Source organism: Paramormyrops kingsleyae, chromosome 4, assembly GCF_048594095.1.
Source record: "Paramormyrops kingsleyae isolate MSU_618 chromosome 4, PKINGS_0.4, whole genome shotgun sequence".
NCBI classification, from domain to species: domain Eukaryota; kingdom Metazoa; phylum Chordata; class Actinopteri; order Osteoglossiformes; family Mormyridae; genus Paramormyrops; species Paramormyrops kingsleyae.
The window spans coordinates 5,817,520-5,838,419 of NC_132800.1; the positions used below are offsets into that span (position 1 = coordinate 5,817,520).

A 20,900-nucleotide genomic window follows, 5' to 3' on the forward strand; every position below is an offset into this window, starting at 1 on the left:
GACTCTAAACACGCAATGTTAATGACAGACCTGGGGAAACAGACTTGAACGTGAACTGAAATATACAAGACAAGTCGAAATAACAGGAAACAGGTGATCACAATCGGGGTAGTACGCATGGGTAATGAGGGGGCGTGGCGCACACGAGGACTGGCCAGGCAGGTTGACATTTACCTTGACAAATCAGAATTCCAGAATATAAAACCTGCTTTTATTGACCTGTCTATTAATGTAAAACATTATATCTCCTCCATTTCCTGCTCACTGAAGAAGAAGGCTGTCAGACACACACCCTTTCTGCTTTACAAAGCATTTCCGTGATTTTTTTCTTTTCTTTTCTTTCTTTATTTTATTTCATTTTATTTTATTTCTCTTCTCCCCTGGTGTAACTACTTGATGTATACTATGTACTTTCATATTCAATAAAAGAGAGAGAGAGAGAGAGAGAGAGAGAGAGAGGGGATCAGTGATACACGTATGGATCCTCTGATGCTCCTGTTTCTTCTCATTGCTGGGCTCACAGGTGAGTGTCTCTCATTACAGTGGAACTGAGTAGAGATCTCTCTCCTGCTCCTCCACACTCTGTCAGATACAGTTTGGAGATCAGCATGTCAATTGTAAAATGATGGTGCTCTTGAGTAAAAGGACCACACACACGCAAGAACACAGTGAAACCACGAATGGTAGGGAAAGACGGGGAAGTTATACCAAGGACAGTAAGTGACACACACGGCGGGTAATTACACAATGGGTAAGACACGCGAGGATCAGGCAAGACCCGAGTACAACCACAGATAATGGCAAACTGGACAACTGGATACACAGCACAACAAGTATTTACACTGACAAATACAAACAGGGGCTATATGCACACACTCATGAGGCATTCTGGGACATACAGTTGCCTCTGGCTCAACAATACTGTGTGATAATGACCCAGGTATTCCAGTGAAGAATGGATGAATATCAGATAGATCCACCGTCTGACCATAACACATAGTATTTAAATAGAATTTCAACGCACTCATATAACAATGTCAATATTAAACCCATGAAATGTAACTTTTTATGACTGATGAACTTTGAAAGCCGGAATATATTTGAGAACAAGGGCCCCCTTTATGTATAAAACATCACAGTGGTTGCATCACTTCCTGTGTGATGTATAAAGTGACCCTTCCCTCTTTACTGTGACTGTTGTATGTGAGCATAGAGATGAAGCAAAGTTATGGAGAACCAAGGTGTGAGTGTCAGTCTCCACAGATCTGAGGTCAGTGAGACACACATAAGGCTCCTCTGATGCTCCTCTTCATCTTCTGATGGGCCTCCAGGTGAGAATCACTTACTCTGGGATGATTGTATTTTCACTTCCTGTTTGTAATGAATAGCAGCACACATCTGGAGAATATAAATTCCCTAAACTAATTGATAACATTAAATTTTGCCCTTATCTGTGTATGAGCCCTGAAATGGACCAGCATCTCATATGGATTAATGTCAGGTAAGAGATTATATTCAGAGTAAAGACATCTGGACTGACTAATGGCACTTTTCCACTGACATACAGGAACTAGGCCGCACCGGACCCGAACCGCAAAGAGACATGAGTTATAGCTTGGTTCTGGCTTGCTTTGATTTTCCACTGCTGAAGGGTTGGCTCAGTAAAGGCGTTGCCAACTATGCCGTAAAAACAAAGCTTATTAATTGTTCACACGGTATTCATCATGGTTTACTATGTGCTAATTTTGATTAGCATCTCTGTCAGAATTGTTGTGTTATGTTCATCATCAAATATTAGTGAAATTACTTTCGCTTGTATAAATTTGAATTATGAATCCATTGCATTCAGCCATTCTATAGGACTTTTTTAAGTGGGAGGTTGGAATTTTTCAAGTTCAGAGCGATCAGGAATGCATCAATACATCGCAATGTACAATACTACTAATAATGAGTAATATATAGAATATGCTTTTTTGTTCTTCAGATAATCCCTGCATACCGACGCAGATCACCGCTATAAGTGCTTTTTAACCAATCAGATTGTGATGACGCCACCAGCTCGGTTTAGTCACACTTTCAGCCCGGCTAGTAAGCAAAGCCATGCCAGTGTGGGTACGGGTCGGGTACAGCTCTAATAATTTGCAATGGAAAACTGTCTCTTTGCGATATGGTCTGAGTATGGCTCAGTTCTTGGCGGCAATGGAAAAGCAGCATAATTTTAGAAATGATTGCAGTGTTTTCTGTGTCCACTATGTGGCAGCAGTTCACAGAAATGTTCAAATTCATTCCACCTGCAGGATATATGCTGGATTGACAAAGTCTGCAGAAATCATCACATACACCAGTACCTCCATATCTGTACCTGCAATCAAAGTGAGATTAATTAGTTTGCAGTTGGCCAGAGCTGCTATTGCCAGTTTGCCGTACTTTGCCGTAACTCAGCGTGTGCGCGCCTCAGAGGCTGAGCCGGTATTCACTGTAACTCAGCTTGGGCAGTCGCATCGGGGTTCGGAGAAACGGGGTCGAGTCAGAGGCTGCAAGAGAGTGTTAGAAATAAACCCAATCTACGGGAAACATGCAGAGGTTAGCAAAGTCAGACAGCCAAGAAGTAATCAAAACACAGTTTATTCACAATTAATACAAGACACATCAATTTAACCAAATATAACAATAATGTAATTTTAACATGTGGCCACAAGTCCTAAACTATATCATCCAATCAAAAACAATACAACAATTCCATACCTCAGCTGAGTGGACACATAGTGAGAAAATATCTGATTACAGATGAAGATTCATACAGCACTATGTGGGAGCTCTGATTACAGAGTGACTCCCTGTGCTACTCTGGAGCTCTTCCTTAAGTATTCCAAACCAGGTGACAGACTGTATCAAAGGTTGTGATTGATTATTTTAGGGACTGTTTTGAACTTGTGTGTGTGTCCTGGAGAACTGTTGACCTTCAGCCAATCAAATTGCTTTAGGAGGAATGTGAGAATTCCTTTGTTCTACCAGGTGATAAGATCCTCCACTTGGGTGTGTTTAGTCTTACATTCTATATTTCTCTTATGTGAAAACATACCGCTTTAAGGTTGAGAGTATTGTGCCCGTCATACTGTGACCATTCAAACGAGACCAAACATGGGTGTATGTGTCCCTAATGTTAGTCTGAGGTAATACCTTCTGTGTTAGTGTGAGTCAGCGAGTGTAGGATGCATCTGTGTCTTGACACAGCCAGGCCTTGTCACTGGAATTTGGCTGCGGGGTTCTGGCCGCCCAGTGGGGGTGAGGTGTCCCTTTTGATGTGGTGATCTGGTGATTTGGGTCCAGTCTTGTCGGATCCGGCGGACCTTTGCCTTAGGACAATGGGTGGAACATTGCAGGCTTGCCAGAGCTCAGACCGACGGGGCCTGCAAGGCCTGCGGACCTACTGCAGTGATGCTTAACAAACTGTATAAAACATAATAAAGACTGAACCAAAGGCCTGAGGTCAGACCCTCTGTATGCAGCACACAGTGTTTCTGCAGAGTCTCACCCTCACATCCTGTATGATGACATTTCTGCTTATTCTGAGAATAACTTCTGCGTCATGCTAATGATTAAGCTGCTTTATGCTCATGTACGAGAGAAAAATGAGGAAGTTAAATATATCAGAATTAAATTTCTAATGTTATTTAAATATTTGTTCTTGTAAACAGTAAGACAAAAGCAACATCAAAATGTTTCCTTTCATCAGACAAGAAATACACAGATATTACATCAGTGCACAAACAAACAATGTAAAGATTATAGTGTCGTGAGTTGGCTCAAGGCCAGAACAAAGTGGACCATCACACAGTACAAAACAGCCTTTATTAATAGGCTAAGGGTTAAAACATCACATGAGATGTACCTGGTCTGTCAGTATATCAGTGTGAGAGCAAGGGAGGCCCTGGAAGTGGTGTGCATGTATGCAACAGCAGAGCAAAGTTAGAGACGGGCACTAAAAGCTTTGCCTGCAATCTAACTGTAAAACAGACGCCTGGAACAAGAAACGGGGCAGAGGGAACAAGGGAGCCGACCGCGGGCTGCAGTCTGCAAGGCTGATAAAGGCTCCTCCCCAGCTGTACGCCATCAGGCACCATCAGCCAATGAGGGAACTGCATTAAAGGACACATGAGTTAGCAAACAGCAGCCAGCCATGCTGCTACAAGGCAGGGCTGTAACAATAGCCTCTGACAGTGTGTACTGGCCCACAATGCAGTGTTTTACAGTCTCTCCCTCTCAGTTCTTCATTTCACTGTTTATTTTTGTATTTGCAGAAAACATCTGTGAGTCACATAAATGATAGAGGGACAATATTAATAGATATTAACTGTAATTCAAGAAGTCATCTTTGCTCCTGCTGAAATTTTTATTTTAATTAGTTTGTGCTTTGATAGTTTACTTTATGCTGCACAGAGGAATAATAATGGAATGACTTACTGAAGTATTTGGTGCTAAACATTCAGCCTTGTGGTTTTGTCACTTCCTGTGTAAAGTGTCCACTCCCCCTTCGCTCTGACTGCTGCGTGTGAGAATAGAAACGACAGAGACAGTGAAGGTACAGAGGATGAGGAAGTGAGTGTCAGTCTCCACAGATCTGGGCTCAGTGACACACACACGTATGGATCCTCTGATGCTCCTGTTTCTTCTCATTGCTGGGCTCACAGGTGAGTGTCTCTCATTACAGTGGTACTGAGTAGAGATCTCTCTACGTCAGAAGAAATTGCTGTAAGTAAATTGTGAAAAGATTTGGAAATGGCTGCTTCGAGTAACATTGTCTTGAAAATTGCAAATAGTATTTGCATTCTTGCAGGTGTTCATAACAAACCACTTTGTACATATTTTAAAAAATCGAGCTTGCAAATGGAATCACTTGATATAGTTACTTTACGTTATTTGTATGTATTAATGATTGTAATATTTCTCCTGAATTCACATGCTTCCAGACCAAATCATGTGTTACAACAAGCCGACTCCCCTATCAGACAGACCAAACCCTGTCTTGCTAAAGTAACAAACTAACCGAGTATTCTGTTGTGATGAGACTTTGGGATTAATGATTCCTCATTATCGGTCACCTTCCTCTCAAGCCACTATGCTGACAGTTATTATTCCCACTGAAGGTCATGAGCTGAAAGCCGGTGAGGCTGTATTGCACCCATGTCCGGCTCCATGTGGAGTCACTACCCTGGTCAGGGACCACCACCCTCTCTGTGTAGTGTGTATGGGCGATAAACACTCTCAGACGTCATTTTGCAGACCCACATATATACATTCACTGTGCATCAATGCCAGAGAAAATTCCGGAAAGCAGACTGAGTGCCACTAGCTAACAAACAGGGCTCAGGCCTGACCAGAGCTACTGCCCAAGACACAGCTAACATCCATCAACTATGAGCTGCTTTTAGCTGGACAGACATGATGGAAACTGAATCCTGGGAGGATTTACCCTCCGAAGGGGAGGAAGAACTGGGTGATGAGGACATGGGTGGAGGGGGGGGGGGGGGCAACACTGACCTCCTGGACATGGCCTATATAGAGGAAGAGGAGGATGACGACTCCATCTTCCTCACCCAACAGTCTAGACCCCCCAGCATGATGGACACAGATTATCTGTGTAGGCTGACTGTAACCTGTATGATGTTTGCAGACGGGCAGCAGTAAAGCTGGGCATGTTCTATTTTAGTTTATATTTTCTATTTATTATTATTATTATTATTTTTCCTTATATTTCTATTTTAGTTTCCGGTGGCTCAGGAGAATTAAAAAAAACTAAACTAAGTCTTCAACTTGCTTGGTTCCCAGTGGCTTGTGGGACTTTCAATTACACAGAAATTGCCCTCCTGTTCTTAATATCCTCAAGACAGTCAGAAAGGGCCGTCAGAGAGCAGCAGTCACCAGGTTTTAATGGCAGATAGAGCTGCGTATCACCGGCATAGCAATGATATTTTACATTATAACATTTGCAAATGGAGCCCAAAGGAAGCATGTATAGAGGGAATAGGAGAGGGCCTGTATCACAGCATTGGATATGTTTACAAGTAAGGCCATAGTACTGAAGGGGTGTGGCCATCCCACACAGTGACGAGCCCATTCATTCACCTCATCTGGGCCTTTTACTAATGATTTAAGGTCCTGGTTTTCCTCTCTGACCCTAGAACACACTCCCAGGCTCAGGTTCCCGATCCCACATCCTGCTGCAGCTCTTCCCAAGATCAGACACCATTTTGTTTTCCTGTGTCTCTCTCTTGTCCTTATGCCAAAATGACAGTCTGTGTCTTTTACAGCATTCCCATGGTTCTGCTAAACACATGTGACCTTAATCCAAGTATTATACAAACCAAGCATTATTACTTAGAGATGCTGTGATGTGAAAATATTTATTTATTTATTCCCCGCAGGGGCTGACAGTGTGTCCACATTGAGCTGGGTGTCTGCATGGAGAGGAGGATCTGTCACCATCCCATGTTTCTATGGTGACAGATATAAAACTCATGTGAAATACTGGTGCAGAGGGTATAATGTGAGTTCATGTACTCCCATAGTACACAGTGACTCTCCACAGGAGGGTAAAGTGTCAATCAGAGATGATCCTGACCAGCGAGTCTTCACTGTGACCATCAACAATCTGACAGCTGGGGACTCTGGTTATTACTCCTGTGGTGTGAAGATCAGTGGAGGTTCAGATGTTGGAGATCGGGTTTTCCTGTCAGTCACTGAGGGTAAGATGTCTGTACTGCAGACTGTAGCCAATGAGATGCACAGTATGTAACATGTCATTCAGTCAGAAAGGAAGGACATTAATACAAACACTGAAGGAAAAAAATATTTTAGAAAACATTATATTTTAATGTTGTAAGATGTTATTTATATAGAACCAGTTCAACATTATATTCAAAATAATAAATATGTAGAAGTAATAGTGTCAGTTTCAGTGGGCTAATTCAGGGGGTAAGATATGATAAGTCTGACAGCTAAAGACTCTGACACCTAATCATTCCTTAATAGGTTAAAGTAAAATTTAATACAGTTCATAATTAAACATTTGGACTAGGAAGTTCATTGTGAAATAAGAAATAAATAAGCAAATAAGTTCAGGCAGTATTTCTTTTCGGATATTCATTTGAGTTGAAGGAGTTCTGGGAGTAGTAGTTAAATGTACATGGGTTTCTGTTGTGTTAGAATTCATGTTAAAATAATTTTGATCTCAGAATTGTATACGCACAGTGAAATGTGTAGCCTAAAGCTCATTGTTTTGATATTTGCAAATTAAATGTATTGGATTTTGTTATTTCTGTACTGTATGTTGAAGTTATTTCTGTATGTTGAAGTACGTCACAAAAAGGAGAGGAGCGAAAGGCAAATGTCTTCGGCACGTACTGATATAGTTACTATTAGAAGGTGAAAAACGTTTTATTTCTGGAGACTGGAGAGATTTGTCGGAGTATAGTTTATTTTGTGAAGAGACCGAGTAAAACAGCGTGAACTTGAAGCCGTGGAAGTCAGCCATTCATCCTGGGCTTCGAACACTTTCACGGCGATTCGCAAGCGAACCTACTACCGAGCGCGTTGGGATCACAGACTTTATATCCACGGGGAGCTGAGTCCTGACGTCAGTACCCGGTGTTCTGACGAGTTGAGCTACCGATCGAGATGTACTATCGAGCCTTTTTGCGCATGTGCAGTTCCACCGTTTGGGGGTTAGGGTTAGGTTTTAGGGGTTTGGGTTAGGGCAGGGGTCGGCAACCCTAGGCACGCGTGCCACAACTGGCACGCGGAGGAATTTCGGGTGACACGCTGACGATGATCACAACAGAGACCTGCACTCCCGCGAGAGTACCGCAGGACCCGCTGGACCCAACGCACCGAGTGCGGCGCGGGACAAGATTTGATGGGTGAATGCGGGTGCGGGCCGTAAGGTCCTCATGTATGTGCGGGTTGCGGGAGAATAGAATTAATCGCGGGACTCCCGCAAAATGGAATTATCTTAAAATTAATTTATTAAAAACAAGTACTCTATTATTTATCTACTGCACAAAAGCAACAAGAACGACTAAATTAAAGGCTAACGCTCTGAAGCAGTATTAGGCCAAATGCTTTTCTGTTTGACCACTTGAGAAATCATCATTAATTATTATTTTGTTTCATTGCAATATTATTAGCCTATTTCTAACTGTTCTGAGTGTATTTCTATGTTCTGCTTAAGCTTCTCGTTCGTGTCCATGTTCATCATCGGATCCATTTAATTAAACTCAAATAAAACGAAACATATTTGTTTATTTTCCGTTTCTTTTTTATATACACTCAAAAGGGAAGCAAGTGAAACAAATAACAGAGTAGCGGGAAGAAGCGATAAAAATAAAACTACTTATATGTTTACCTGCGGGATTTTGCGGGCGGGAGCTGGAGAAAATAATATATATTTTTTTGCGGGAGCGGGACAGAATCTTGCGGGAGCGGGCAGGAGCAGGACTGAAAAATTCGTCCCGCGCAAGTCTCTAGATCACAACCCTAATTATTAAACACATTAAAAATTTTCAGACGTCTTCTATGATGTTGAAATGTCATTGGCTGTTGCTTGGCGCACCTGCTGCTTTGGTTTGACTACTCGATGGTAGCCCCGCCCCCCCGTCGTTAACATGGCACGCGGACTAACAAGAAAATATACACTCACCTAAAGGATTATTAGGAACACCATACTAATACGGTGTTTGACCCCCTTTCGCCTTCAGAACTGCCTTAATTCTACGTGGCATTGATTCAACAAGGTGCTGAAAGCATTCTTTAGAAATGTTGGCCCATTTTGATAGGATAGCATCTTGCAGTTGATGGAGATTTGTGGGATGCACATCCAGGGCACGAAGCTCCCGTTCCACCACATCCCAAAGATACTCTATTGGGTTGAGATCTGGTGACTGTGGGGGCCATTTTAGTACAGTGAACTCATTGTCATGTTCAAGAAACCAATTTGAAATGATTTGAGCTTTGTGACATGGTGCATTATCCTGCTGGAAGTAGCCATCAGAGGATGGGTACATGGTGGTCATAAAGGGATGGACATGGTCAGAAAGAATGCTCAGGTAGGCCGTGGCATTTAAACGATGCCCAATTGGCACTAAGGGGCCTAAAGTGTGCCAAGAAAACATCCCCCACACCATTACACCACCACCACCACCAGCCTGCACAGTGGTAACAAGGCATGATGGATCCATGTTCTCATTCTGTTTATGCCAAATTCTGACTCTACCATTTGAATGTCTCAACAGAAATCGAGACTCATCAGACCAGGCAACATTTTTCCAGTCTTCAACTGTCCAATTTTGGTGAGCTCGTGCAAATTGTAGCCTCTTTTTCCTATTTGTAGTGGAGATGAGTGGTACCCAGTGGGGTCTTCTGCTGTTGTAGCCCATCCGCCTCAAGGTTGTGCGTGTTGTGGCTTCACAAATGCTTTGCTGCATACCTCGGTTGTAACGAGTGGTTATTTCAGTCAAAGTTGCTCTTCTATCAGCTTGAATCAGTCGGCCCATTCTCCTCTGACCTCTAGCATCAACAAGGCATTTTTGCCCACAGGACTGCCGCATGCTGGATGTTTTTCCCTTTGCACACCATTCTTTGTAAACCCTAGAAATGGTTGTGCGTGAAAATCCCAGTAACTGAGCAGATTGTGAAATACTCAGACCGGCCCGTCTGGCACCAACAACCATGCCACGCTCAAAATTGCTTAAATCACCTTTCTTTCCCATTCTGACATTCAGTTTGGAGTTCAGGAGATTGTCTTGACCAGGACCACACCCCTAAATGCATTGAAGCAACTGCCATGTGATTGGTTGATTAGATAATTGCATTAATGAGAAATTGAACAGGTGTTCCTAATAATCCTTTAGGTGAGTGTATAATTGGCACTCCATGTCAAAAAGGTTGCCTGACCCCTGGTTTAGAGTAAGGGTTTTAGGGGTTTCTGGGGGGTTAGGGTTAGGATTAGGGCAAGAGTTAGGGTTAGGGCTATCGATTAGCACTAAGGTAGCCTAACTCGACAAAGTAGCTCAACTCGACAGAACACCGGACTGCAGACATCGGCGGTGCGGTGAATTACCTACTACAGGAACACTTTGGATTAAGGGACCCAGTTTTATTTTCAGTTGCTGGTATTGGAGTGAAGAGGCTAATTGTTTTGAGCTGCACCGAACGTGAGCATCGATCCAGGCCAACGGCTGAGTTTAAGTTCGGATTATTTGCCGGCTGGGACTGGGGAGGGTTTGCGTGTGAGAGTGTGTCCACAAATCCTTTTGAATATAATGTATATAGTATATAGCTAATGTTAATGTGTTATTGTATATTGTAGATTGTTCCCGTATCAGACATTAAGTGTCATAAGCAGGGCAGTGAGTAAAGGTATTGGGGTTCGTATATCTCAATGTAAAGAAGCGCTATAATATTTCATGGAATTTTATGGTGTGGAGTAATTGAGTATATTATCTTGGTACTGTAATATTGATATCAATTTTTTTGTTACAAATCCATTATGATTTCATACTTTTGGTCACTTCAACATCCGAAGAAGTGGTTGTCTGAGTTACTGGGATACCTGAGTGGTAAAAACCAAGTTCATGTTGGGAGGTTGCATATGGCCTTTTCATGTGGCCACAAACACAAGTATTGTATGGTTAAAGTTAAAGTATCACCGTTCAGTTAGTACAGGTAAGTGAATAAGGACACGATTACAGGAGAGTGAGATATTGATACTGTGTACTGGGTTAGTCACAGAGCCGAGGGCGCCTCTCAGTACCGAGTGTTTGGTCTAGGGGGCCCTACATTAGTAAAAGTAAAATTTATTCAATGTAAGTTTTAAAATTTCAGCAATGTGAAGTACAGTTACATACAGTGGGCTGGTACTGACTCTTTATTAATATGTGTATAAATGCTGTAAGAGGGAGTGAGAGTTAATCAGCCTGGTAATTTTCATACTGTCCCTGCAGGTGTGTCCACAGTGAAAGAAGTGTCTGTACAGAGAGGAGGATCTGTCACCATCCCATGTTTCTATGGTGACGGATATAAAACTCATGTGAAATACTGGTGCAGAGGGAGACTTTGGTATTCATGTCCTCCCATAGTACACAGTGACTCTCCACAGGAGGGTAAAGAGTCAATCAGAGATGATCCTGACCAGCGAGTTTTTACTGTGACCATGAACAGTCTCACAGCTGGGGACTCTGGTTATTACTCCTGTGGTGTGAAGATCAGTGGAGGTTCAGATGCTGGAGCATCACTTTACCTGTCAGTCACTGATGGTAAGATGTCTGTACTGCAGGCTGTAGCCAATGAGATGCACAGAATATAACATGTCATTCAGTCAGAAAGGGAGGAGACAAACACAGAAAGAATAAAAATATTTAAGAAATATTTTTAAATTGTATGGAATAGATTTCAATTTTTACTTTTATTCAGCATAATTGAAAGGTTTGAAAAATAACAGCATAAATTAAAATTTGTCTTTCACTCTGCAGCAGGTTTGGAGCTAGTTACCCTCTAGCTGGTAGAGACTGGGGGCAGCGTGGGGGCCTCACACTTCCAGGCTTGTGGTTTCAATATCCGGCCCCCAGCTCTCTGTCCTTTTATTTATATGTCTGTTTGTTTAGTTTTATATGTTTATAAAAAGTATGGTATCATTAATATAAACATGTAACTGGCTCATATAAACATGGTACAAGTGTAACTTATCCATGTTGTATTAGATTAGATTAGATTAGATTAGATTAGATTAGATTAGACTTTATTAATCCCACAATGGGGAATTTCTTTGAGAAACAGCAGCAATAATGAAAAAAGACAGTACAAAAAAGGACAGGATCCATAGGATCAACAAAAAAATAACAATACAGATAATAAAAACAATATAAAACAATTTCTAAAACTGTATAAATATATAAGTAAAAATGTAAGAAAAAAAGAAACATATACACAATGCTAGGTATATGGATAACAGCTGCTGAAATATATATATACATACACATATTATATTTTATATGTATATTTTATTTTGGACTGTGTAAAATTCACAACGCTTGTTCCTAATCTATGTGTTCAGGTTCCCCAGAGCTGTCAGTGGACAAACAGGAGGTGACGGGTGTGGAAGGAGACAATGTCAGTGTTCAGTGTCGCTATATAAGCAATTATGGTCAGAGGATGTGGTGTAAGATCGGGGGCTCCTGTGCATCAGAGAGATCTGTGAGTTTGGATGGGAGGCCTGTCCTGATCAGGGATGACAGAGAAAATAAAGCTTTCAGTGTGACAATGAGGGGACTGGAGAGGAAGGACACTGGCTGGTACTGGTGTGCTGACAGATACTACCAGATCCCAGTTCATATTACTGTCAGTCAGACAGCCACAACCGTCACTGAACGTAAGTAATTAATTTAAATCTGTATGTGGATCATTAATGCTTCAGTATAAATTGGTAAATAATAAATGACCCCAAATGTTTCACTCATCAAGGGTTTTTTTTGTTTTTTGTGGGACAGTCTGGGGGGGGGCACATTTGCCCGGGTATTACTAACAAGCACCAGGTTGAAGTAAGTAACCTGAAGTAAACTGGTATGGATGAAAGGAGACAGGGAGATTTGCTTTGATGTGTCACATGACCAGCCGCTCAAAGCACTTCATTATGATGGAGTGAGAGATACGGGTGGATAATCATTAAGCCCTGGAGCAGCTGTCTGCTTAGGCACCGTATGACTGTGGCAGTTTATAGGCAGTTGGGGATACATGCTTGTCTGAGTGACGTGTTAAAGATGTCTGTCATGCCATCTGTGAGCTCATGGGCACAGTCCCTAAGAACCCCACCTGGAATATTGTCAGGACCAGCAGTCTTACGTGGGTTCATGTTACACAGAGTGTTCCTCACTTCCGCTGTGGACGGGTGGGGTGTCTGTTCATTGGTGGGAGGGGTGCTCTTCTCTGCGTTGTTGTGTGACACATCAAACCAGGCAAAGAGCTAGTGAAGCCTGTCAAGGAGGGAGGTGTCACAATCCATGGCATGTGAGGGGGTGGTGTAATCTGCGAAGGTCTGTATAAGATTAAGATTAATTTTATTTATTAATTTATTATTTGATTTATGAATCTGGTAATACTTTAGTTGACAGGGCAGAAATAATATAGTATTATACTATTACTTATGAATTAATTAACCACAAACTAAGTCTTAGTTACATACTGATATCATGTTTGTTCATCATTAATGAATCATGACGTGTCTTTTATCTCAAGAACCAGCTATATTTATGATTTGTTGATAATTTGTGCTTCAGTAGTAACTGAGTTATTACTAATTATTTGTGCCCCATCAAGTAAAGTGTTACCATTAATCGTAAGACAGTACAGGGCAACTCAGTGCACCTGATCTATGATATTAATGGATATTAATGAATGATATTAAATCCTGGATGGCAAAAAATTTTCTTCAGCTCAGTGAACAGAAAACTGAAACAGTGATACTCCTGGCCCTCTTGTTTCCATCTGCCAAAAATCTAGGTGTGATCTTTGATGATTCTTTTTATATTTGAGAAACTGATCAATGCTGTTGTGAGTTCATGCTTTTTTCAACTGAGACTAATATCTAAGGTCAGAGTCTTTCTTTCTCATGAGAACTTTAAAAGCCGTCCATGCCTTCATAACTTCCCGGTTAGATAACTGTAAAAGACAGTATGTAGGGGTTGATCAACAGAGGCTGGAGTGAGACATTTCTTTTATTTTGTTGTTGTCTTATTTTACATTGGCTCCTTTATGTGTGCTTGAGCCTACCGCGCATGTATTTTTATTTATGTTTTGTAATAGACATTAATGTTTAATTGTGATTGTTTTATACATTTTATGATTGTACAACAGTTTGATCAGCACTGGCTATTTTTCATGTGCTTTATAAATAAATTTTACTTTGAATCCCAGGGGGAAATTATCACATATGTTATGTGTCCCTGGTGTTGTGGAAAAGGCCATGGATTTTTTGTCCGTAAGCCCTTCTTGCAGCTTTTATGGCCCATAACAGAGTGGCTCCAGCTGTCCTTTGGGCCACAGGGTCACCAGACCTGAAGGCCACGTCCGTGCTTTTAGCCTGCTGTGGACGTCCACTGTGACCCAGGGCTTCTGATTGGCTTCACTGAAGTCATTCCAGTCAATGTTGCTCTTCTTTCTTTAAATTCCCTTATTTATCAGGTGTTGCTGAATAGGGTTATTTGTCCAGATTATAGTTTTCCTGCAGGTGGCCCAGTAGGTGGTGATGTTGATTCACACTCAAATGTTTAGGGGTTTAAATCTGGCTTCTGCTCTGTGTGTGTGGAGTTTGCATGTCCTCCATGTGCTGTGTTTCCTCCCTCAGTCCAAAGACATGCAGTCAGGCTAATTGGTGTCTCTAATAGAGAGAGTGTGTCTATGTGCCCTGTGACTGACTGGCATCCCGTCCAGGATGTCCTCCATCCCTGAGCCCTGTCCTGCCTGGGATCGGCTCCAGGCCCCACATCCCTGACCAGGAGGAGCAGATAGAAGATAGATGGGTGGATGGCTGTAGTTTTATGTGATTAACTTACATATTGTAGCAGGTTGGATTATCTGCTACAGCTGAAATGTCTTTGCTGTGCCTATTTTGCATGATTGTAATTATTGCAGTTGATATACAGTAAAGAGAGCAGTTTGGCACCGTTTGAGCATGTGCTCGGTGGTGGGGTGACTGCATACACTGGCCGCTTGTCTGGAGAGATGTCCCTCTTTTTGACACCTGGGATCCAGTGGTGTCATTCGGCTGCTGATGTTGCAGTGTGAGTCGTGGGTCCATAGACTTTTGAGATGATCCTCCATGCTGTCTGCTTCCTGGCTGCTTCTGGATGGTGGTTGGCTGTGACTAGTGAGCAGGCTAGTTTGGGGAACCGTTTTATGCAGTTTAGTAGTTGTGAGCTGCCGCTTGGCGTCTTGCTGCTGTTGTAGGAATAACAACTATCTGGAGGGATTTGGAAATCAAGGCTGGCCGCTGCTGCTCTGCTCCTGCCTGTTTCTGCTCCTGCCTGTTTCTGCTCCTGCCTGCTTCTGCTCCTGCCTGTTTCTGCTCCTGCCTGTTTCTGCTCTCCCGTTCGCTGTGGTTTCTGCTTCAGCACATGTTCACCTCCATGTTTGTGATTCCTTGCAATGTTATCGGTATTGTGCTTATCTTATTGTGTTGGGATTCGTTAATTTCATATTTGATTTTGATTATTGATTAATTCGTGTGTCCTGACCAGTAGCCCTGTGTTTAATTTCATCTGCGCTGCCAGCTATTTGAGGGGGAGGGTTGGATGCCATTGAATTGTAGGGCAGTGTTTTTAGTTGCCCATTAAATAACGCTGTGTTATCGGTGTGTGCGGAGCGCATGTTTGAGGGGGGAGGGTTGGATGTCATTGAATTGTAGGGCAGTGTTTTTAGTTGCCCACTAAATAACGCTGTGTTATCGGTGTGTGCAGAGTGTGTGCTTGATCCCTTGGCGGATGCACCTCCCTACTGCTCAGGTCCAACCTGTTCACCCCTTTTCCCTGGTGCATGCATCAGTATCAGCTCTCAGGGGCAACTTTTTGTTTTATATAATTGCCTTTTATAGTTTCATACTTCCACAATATCATTACCTGTAAAGGAGACATCACATAACTCAGCTTTGATGGTCTCATCAGATACAGGTCCTGTTACTATAAAGCATGTAAGACTTTACTGTTCAGATCCACCCTCTAATTCAGCTCTTTGGTCCAGTGTTTCTATATATAGGACTGGGATTATTGGTGCTGCTGTTGATCATCATCATCATCATAACATGGAAAGTGTGGGACAAACACAGTGAGTATCTGCTGACGCAGACGGTGTATAAGTGACCTGACTGTCTGAGCAGTGATGCATGTCCCTCTGCACACCTGTAAGCAGCAGCTACAATGCGTCACCACAAGGGCTTACCGACGTCGGGTCTGGGGAGTAACCTTATCCTTTTCCAAAGACGGCTGGACAGAGACACAGACAGTAGCATTCAGACACACAGGTTATACAGTAACATTAAAACACAAAACAGGATCATGGTGCCTTTGAGAACATAAACTAAAAACAGAACTAAAGACTGCAATGGTGCAAACAGGAAATCCAGGCATGGACGCAGTACTAATTTGGGAAGGAAGTATGTTACGTAACGGGATTTACGTAAGGGGGAACAGTGCTGTGGTGACTGGCCATTACAAACCACAAGATAGAGACACTGTGATATGGATCAGACAGCGTTTGCTCTTTATTTCACTTTGATAAAGGCAAACGTGACACACACAAGCACATTCGAACAATTGAATTACACTGGGAGAGAATGGAAAGGTTATCAATTTAGTCCACATCCTCAATGAGGGTAAGTACTTAACTCACATGTAGACATCACTCAATACTGCAGTTTGGTAGAGGGGACGATATCACGGTGTCACAATGACTTCAAAATAGCCATATTAAGAAATAACATTAAATACTAACATGATCCATGCTGGGAGATGCACTTGCTGACCATTCATTCAGTAAAACTGCCTTTCATTGTATATGAAACTAAACAGACAAAAATGGTACAGAAAGCTGTTTCCTCTATTGCACTGCGGCGCCAGGCAATGCCCACGCGTCACCACAAGGGCTTATCGACGTCGGGTCTGGGGAGTAACCTGATGTGGGGGACCCTCCCCCCACTGAGTCTGTGTTCTGATTTCCATACACGATCACTGTTCATCTTTGACAGTGCAAATAAGGAGCATGTCCACTCGCTACCACATGGATGCGATTCAGAACTATAGAATTTCAACAAAGAGTGTAGTGTTGTAGTATATAAACTGGAATGCAGAGATGAGGGGGCAGAGTGTTACACCTTGGTGCCGAGCCTGAGGAAATCAGAGCACAGCAGCCCTGAAGGAGACTTTCCTCCATGATCCTGCAGGTTTTCCTCTGACCCACTGAGTCTGTGTCCAGCCAGCTGAGCTTATAAAACCCTAAACGAGTTAGTTACTCCAACCAGGCCAGCTGGGATTCATTAACTGGGTTACCTGCGAAGTTTAACCTGAGATGCCAGTCGCTCACATACATCTGTGTAGATAGTTTTATGATTATTAGACTAGATAATATTTTCAGATGTTAATTATGAGGGAATGAACATGTGTTTGTACTCAGAGAATTAACTGTATCAGTTAAGAGCAGAGACACTGGTGTGAGCAGAATAATTTTCTGTTTCTTTTTGTCCTGATTTGTTTCCTTGTAGAGAAAAAAATTGCCAGGAAACAACATCCAGGAAGCAGAGAATTAACAGTGAGTTTATATTTCATAAGGGAAGGAACTCTATAAGATTCTGTAGTGTTTCTTCTTTTTTAAGAAGAGAAAAACAGAATCCAGACCCTGTTAACAGCCAGTTTGGCATTAAGAAGTTTGTTACTTTGTGGTGTGATTGTTTTGAAATCCGACATGTGACTTTTTTCTAGTTGAATCCAGACCATGAATATGCAGCTGTAGACAGAACTGGAATCATTGAGAGAGCCCCCCCAAATCAGGTAAACACAGGAATAAAATACATACAGTGAGACTACTGAGAGCAGCCTGTGTATCAAAATGTACAAATGTAATATCAGTATGTGAAGCAACTGTATTTAATGTATTACATTTTCATAATCCATTTGTTACATTGCAGTTAAAATGTTTTGAAATTTGAAAAAAAGAACTCAAATTGATAATATCTATAAATGTACTAAAATGAACTGATACAGATTATCACCAATTCATCAATAATGATGTTCCACTGCTGTCAGTTAAAGAATGGACAGGTGGTTCTGCAGAGATACATGGTCATAATGTGATCCTCTCTCAGGCCTCTGTGGAGCCTGGTGCTGATGTCACCTACAGCTCCATTGTCCTGTCAGACCCAGAGGTAAGATGGTTTCATGTAAATCAGTGTTTGGTTCAGGCATAGGACCAGTATCACAATGAGAGTGACACGTATATCAATAATGTGCTGACTGGGCAGGAACATCTACACCTCAGCTGATCTGTCAGATCCATGTGTATCAGAATTAGCTGTGATGTACCAAGAAGTACCATGATACCCTGATATTTCACAGTGACTCACATGGGAGGTTTGGGAGTTTATGGATTTGTGGTCTCTGTACAAAGGTTGGTCTTGTACCTCCACTGTAAACAGCTAAACGCTCTCAGCAGGTGTCTTCTAGATGTTCTTCACAGCGTCCTGCTGTAACCCCAGCCAGCGATGTGATCTACAGCTCAGTCGCCCGGAAGCACTGAGAGGTGAGTTTGGACAATCTGCTCTAACATGAGCTGTGATACATTTAGTCTGTGATGCTTCATATGTGTCGTATGTTTCCTTTGACACTGTATAGAGCCACACTTACAGCATCATACATGCAGCTAATTTGGCTTCAAATTATAAACCAGATGTAAGTGAACTAAAGAGGTTTCCCAGATTAATCTATCGCTCTGGTTCATTTTCTGTTCCTGTAGCAGTAACATTAACACACTAAACTCCCTGAAATGCTAAGGAAGATGTTAGTGCCTCAGAAGCTGAACTGAACTGATGAATCAAGTAGCAGATGTTAATACTTATCTGTTCCTTGTCCAGTAGGGGGCAGCAACACAGAGAGGCTCCTCTACATGTGGGGAGCTGCTACTCAGGGTGAGAGCTGTGAGGGACACACAGATACTGCAGTGATGGGGAGGGATAATCACCAGAGAGGAGCATCTTACAGTGATGTCAGCTGTATTTAAATGGCATGCAGCACTGTCACATTACAGTGTGACAGTAAGAATCAGCCGGTATGAAACACACATTCATGGCTGTTGTTCATTTGAACCATGATCAAGATGCTATTTGTCTCACTTATATGTCACTTTCAACAAAAGCATCTGCTAAATAAGATAAATGTAAATGTGAGGTATAATATAAAATGTTTGCCAATGTCTGTATTTCCTTGTATGTACATACAGTATGTACCGGTGGGGTTCAGTGAGCCCTAAGCTCTCTGACTTTAATTCTATGCTCTTCTTACGCCCTTTACTGCCCCCTGCTGGAGCAGCTTCACTGTTTCACTGCCTCCCTGCTGTCCTCTTACTGTGGAATTAAAAGCTGCACTGTTACCATCATATCACATTTCAGGATAAAAGCTTTACTGATATGGTGTATGATTGTATTGATAACTGAGGTGCATTAAAATTGGGTGAGCATGAGATCCCTGCATACCCCACCCACCCCCCAAGGTCCTAATGTTGTAGGATGACTATTGTCAATCAAAATTGAGGGCTGGCACATTGGCCAATTGTATGGCCTGTGTCGAAAAAGGAGGACTAAGGCTCAGAAAGGAGGACGCCTGTGTCGAAAAAGGAGGACTAAGGCTCAGAAAGCAGGACACCTGTGTCCAAAAAGGAGGACTAAGGCTCAGAAAGGAGGACATCTGTGTCCAAAAAGGAGGACTAAGGATCAGAAAGGAGGACACCTGTGTCCAACTAGGAGGACTAAGGCTCAGAAAGGAGGACACCTGTGTCCAAAAAGGAGGACTAAGACTCAGAAAGGACACCTGTGTCCAAAATGGAGGACTAAGGCTCAGAAAGGAGGACACCTGTGTCCAAAAAGGAGGACTAAGACTCAGAAAGGACACCTGTGTCCAAAATGGAGGACTAAGGCTCAGAAAGGAGGACATCTGTGTCCAAAAAGGAGGACTAAGACTCAGAAAGGACACCTGTGTCCAAAATGGAGGACTAAGGCTCAGAAAGGAGGACGCCTGTGCCCAAAAAGGAGGACTAAGGCTCAGAAAGGACACCTGTGTCCAAAATGGAGGACTAAGGCTCAGAAAGGAGGACATCTGTGTCCAAAAAGGAGGACTAAGGCTCAGAAAGGACACCTGTGTCCAAAATGGAGGACTAAGGCTCAGAAAGGAGGACATCTGTGTCCAAAAAGGAGGACTAAGGATCAGAAAGGAGGACACCTGTGTCCAACTAGGAGGACTAAGGCTCAGAAAGGAGGACACCTGTGTCTAAAGAGGAGGACTAAGGTTGCTGAGCTGTGGGGAGCTGGTTTATATGACACACAGGATACAGAGAGAAACGGGGATCCGCCATGCATTCAGTTATTTTTTATGCCCATATTTTGAGACAATGGCATAGAAAATGCTTGCAAGCACAGCCAGTCCCAGCTCCCGTAGTCTGTGTACTGGTGTTTCACATCTCACACTCGACTGGCCGTGGGAGAGAGTGGTGCTAGTTGTTGACGGGGAGGCGGGTAGGGTGGAGGGAAAAAGGAGGATCTTTGTCCTCTACTTTTTATATCAAACGAATGAATTGATATGCATATTGTTAAACATGGATAGCAGATTACTGTAATGAACCAAGCCAACCACTAATTGTAATTTACAAATGATTAATTGAGAATGTTATTCTAGTGAACTAATGGCCAAGCCTAACTCTGTCTAGGGTTAGGATGTGCTGTCCAGATGGGACATTTGGAATGTAACATATGTAAAACTTACATAAAAGTGTCAACATCTGGTGGTGTGCAACAATAACCACCTATTCTATGCACTGATGTGAGTCATCAGCATGCACGGTGTAAGTTAAATTCTGAATTAGTTAATATAGATTGTATGAGGTGGGAACCTCTAGGTTGGTATGGCCTGTTTGATCTAAAACTTACAGGAAAATTATCCTAAATTGAAATCTGATCAGCGATTGTCATAAAATCCGGAGATTAAATGGACTTACTGTAGTTGTACTTAAAAGGTATAAAACATAATAAAGACTGAACCAAAGGCCTGAGGTCAGACCCTCTGTATGCAGCACACAGTGTTTCTGCAGAGTCTCAC

General features: G+C 42.4%; 3 protein-coding genes across 7 annotated transcripts in view; 1 reads left to right on the top strand and 2 right to left on the bottom strand.

The window, feature by feature from the left end:
* Positions 1-20,900, bottom strand: part of LOC140588675 (polymeric immunoglobulin receptor-like) — a 233,436-nt gene that overhangs the window by 84,884 nt on the left and 127,652 nt on the right. The gene's annotated exons all lie outside the window — the stretch shown is intronic.
* Positions 1-20,900, bottom strand: part of LOC140588677 (polymeric immunoglobulin receptor-like) — a 76,977-nt gene that overhangs the window by 16,544 nt on the left and 39,533 nt on the right. The window lies entirely within an intron of this gene.
* On the top strand, positions 1,211-20,846 carry LOC111860194 (polymeric immunoglobulin receptor-like). Its single transcript, XM_072710482.1, has 11 exons — positions 1,211-1,331; positions 4,563-4,691; positions 6,426-6,746; positions 11,001-11,312; positions 12,110-12,424; positions 15,787-15,870; positions 17,303-17,349; positions 17,520-17,588; positions 17,903-17,962; positions 18,250-18,336; positions 18,668-20,846. The coding sequence occupies exons 2-10, from the start codon at positions 4,646-4,648 to the stop codon at positions 18,331-18,333; spliced, it is 1,338 nt and encodes a 445-aa protein (XP_072566583.1). The 5' UTR covers positions 1,211-1,331; positions 4,563-4,645; the 3' UTR covers positions 18,334-18,336; positions 18,668-20,846.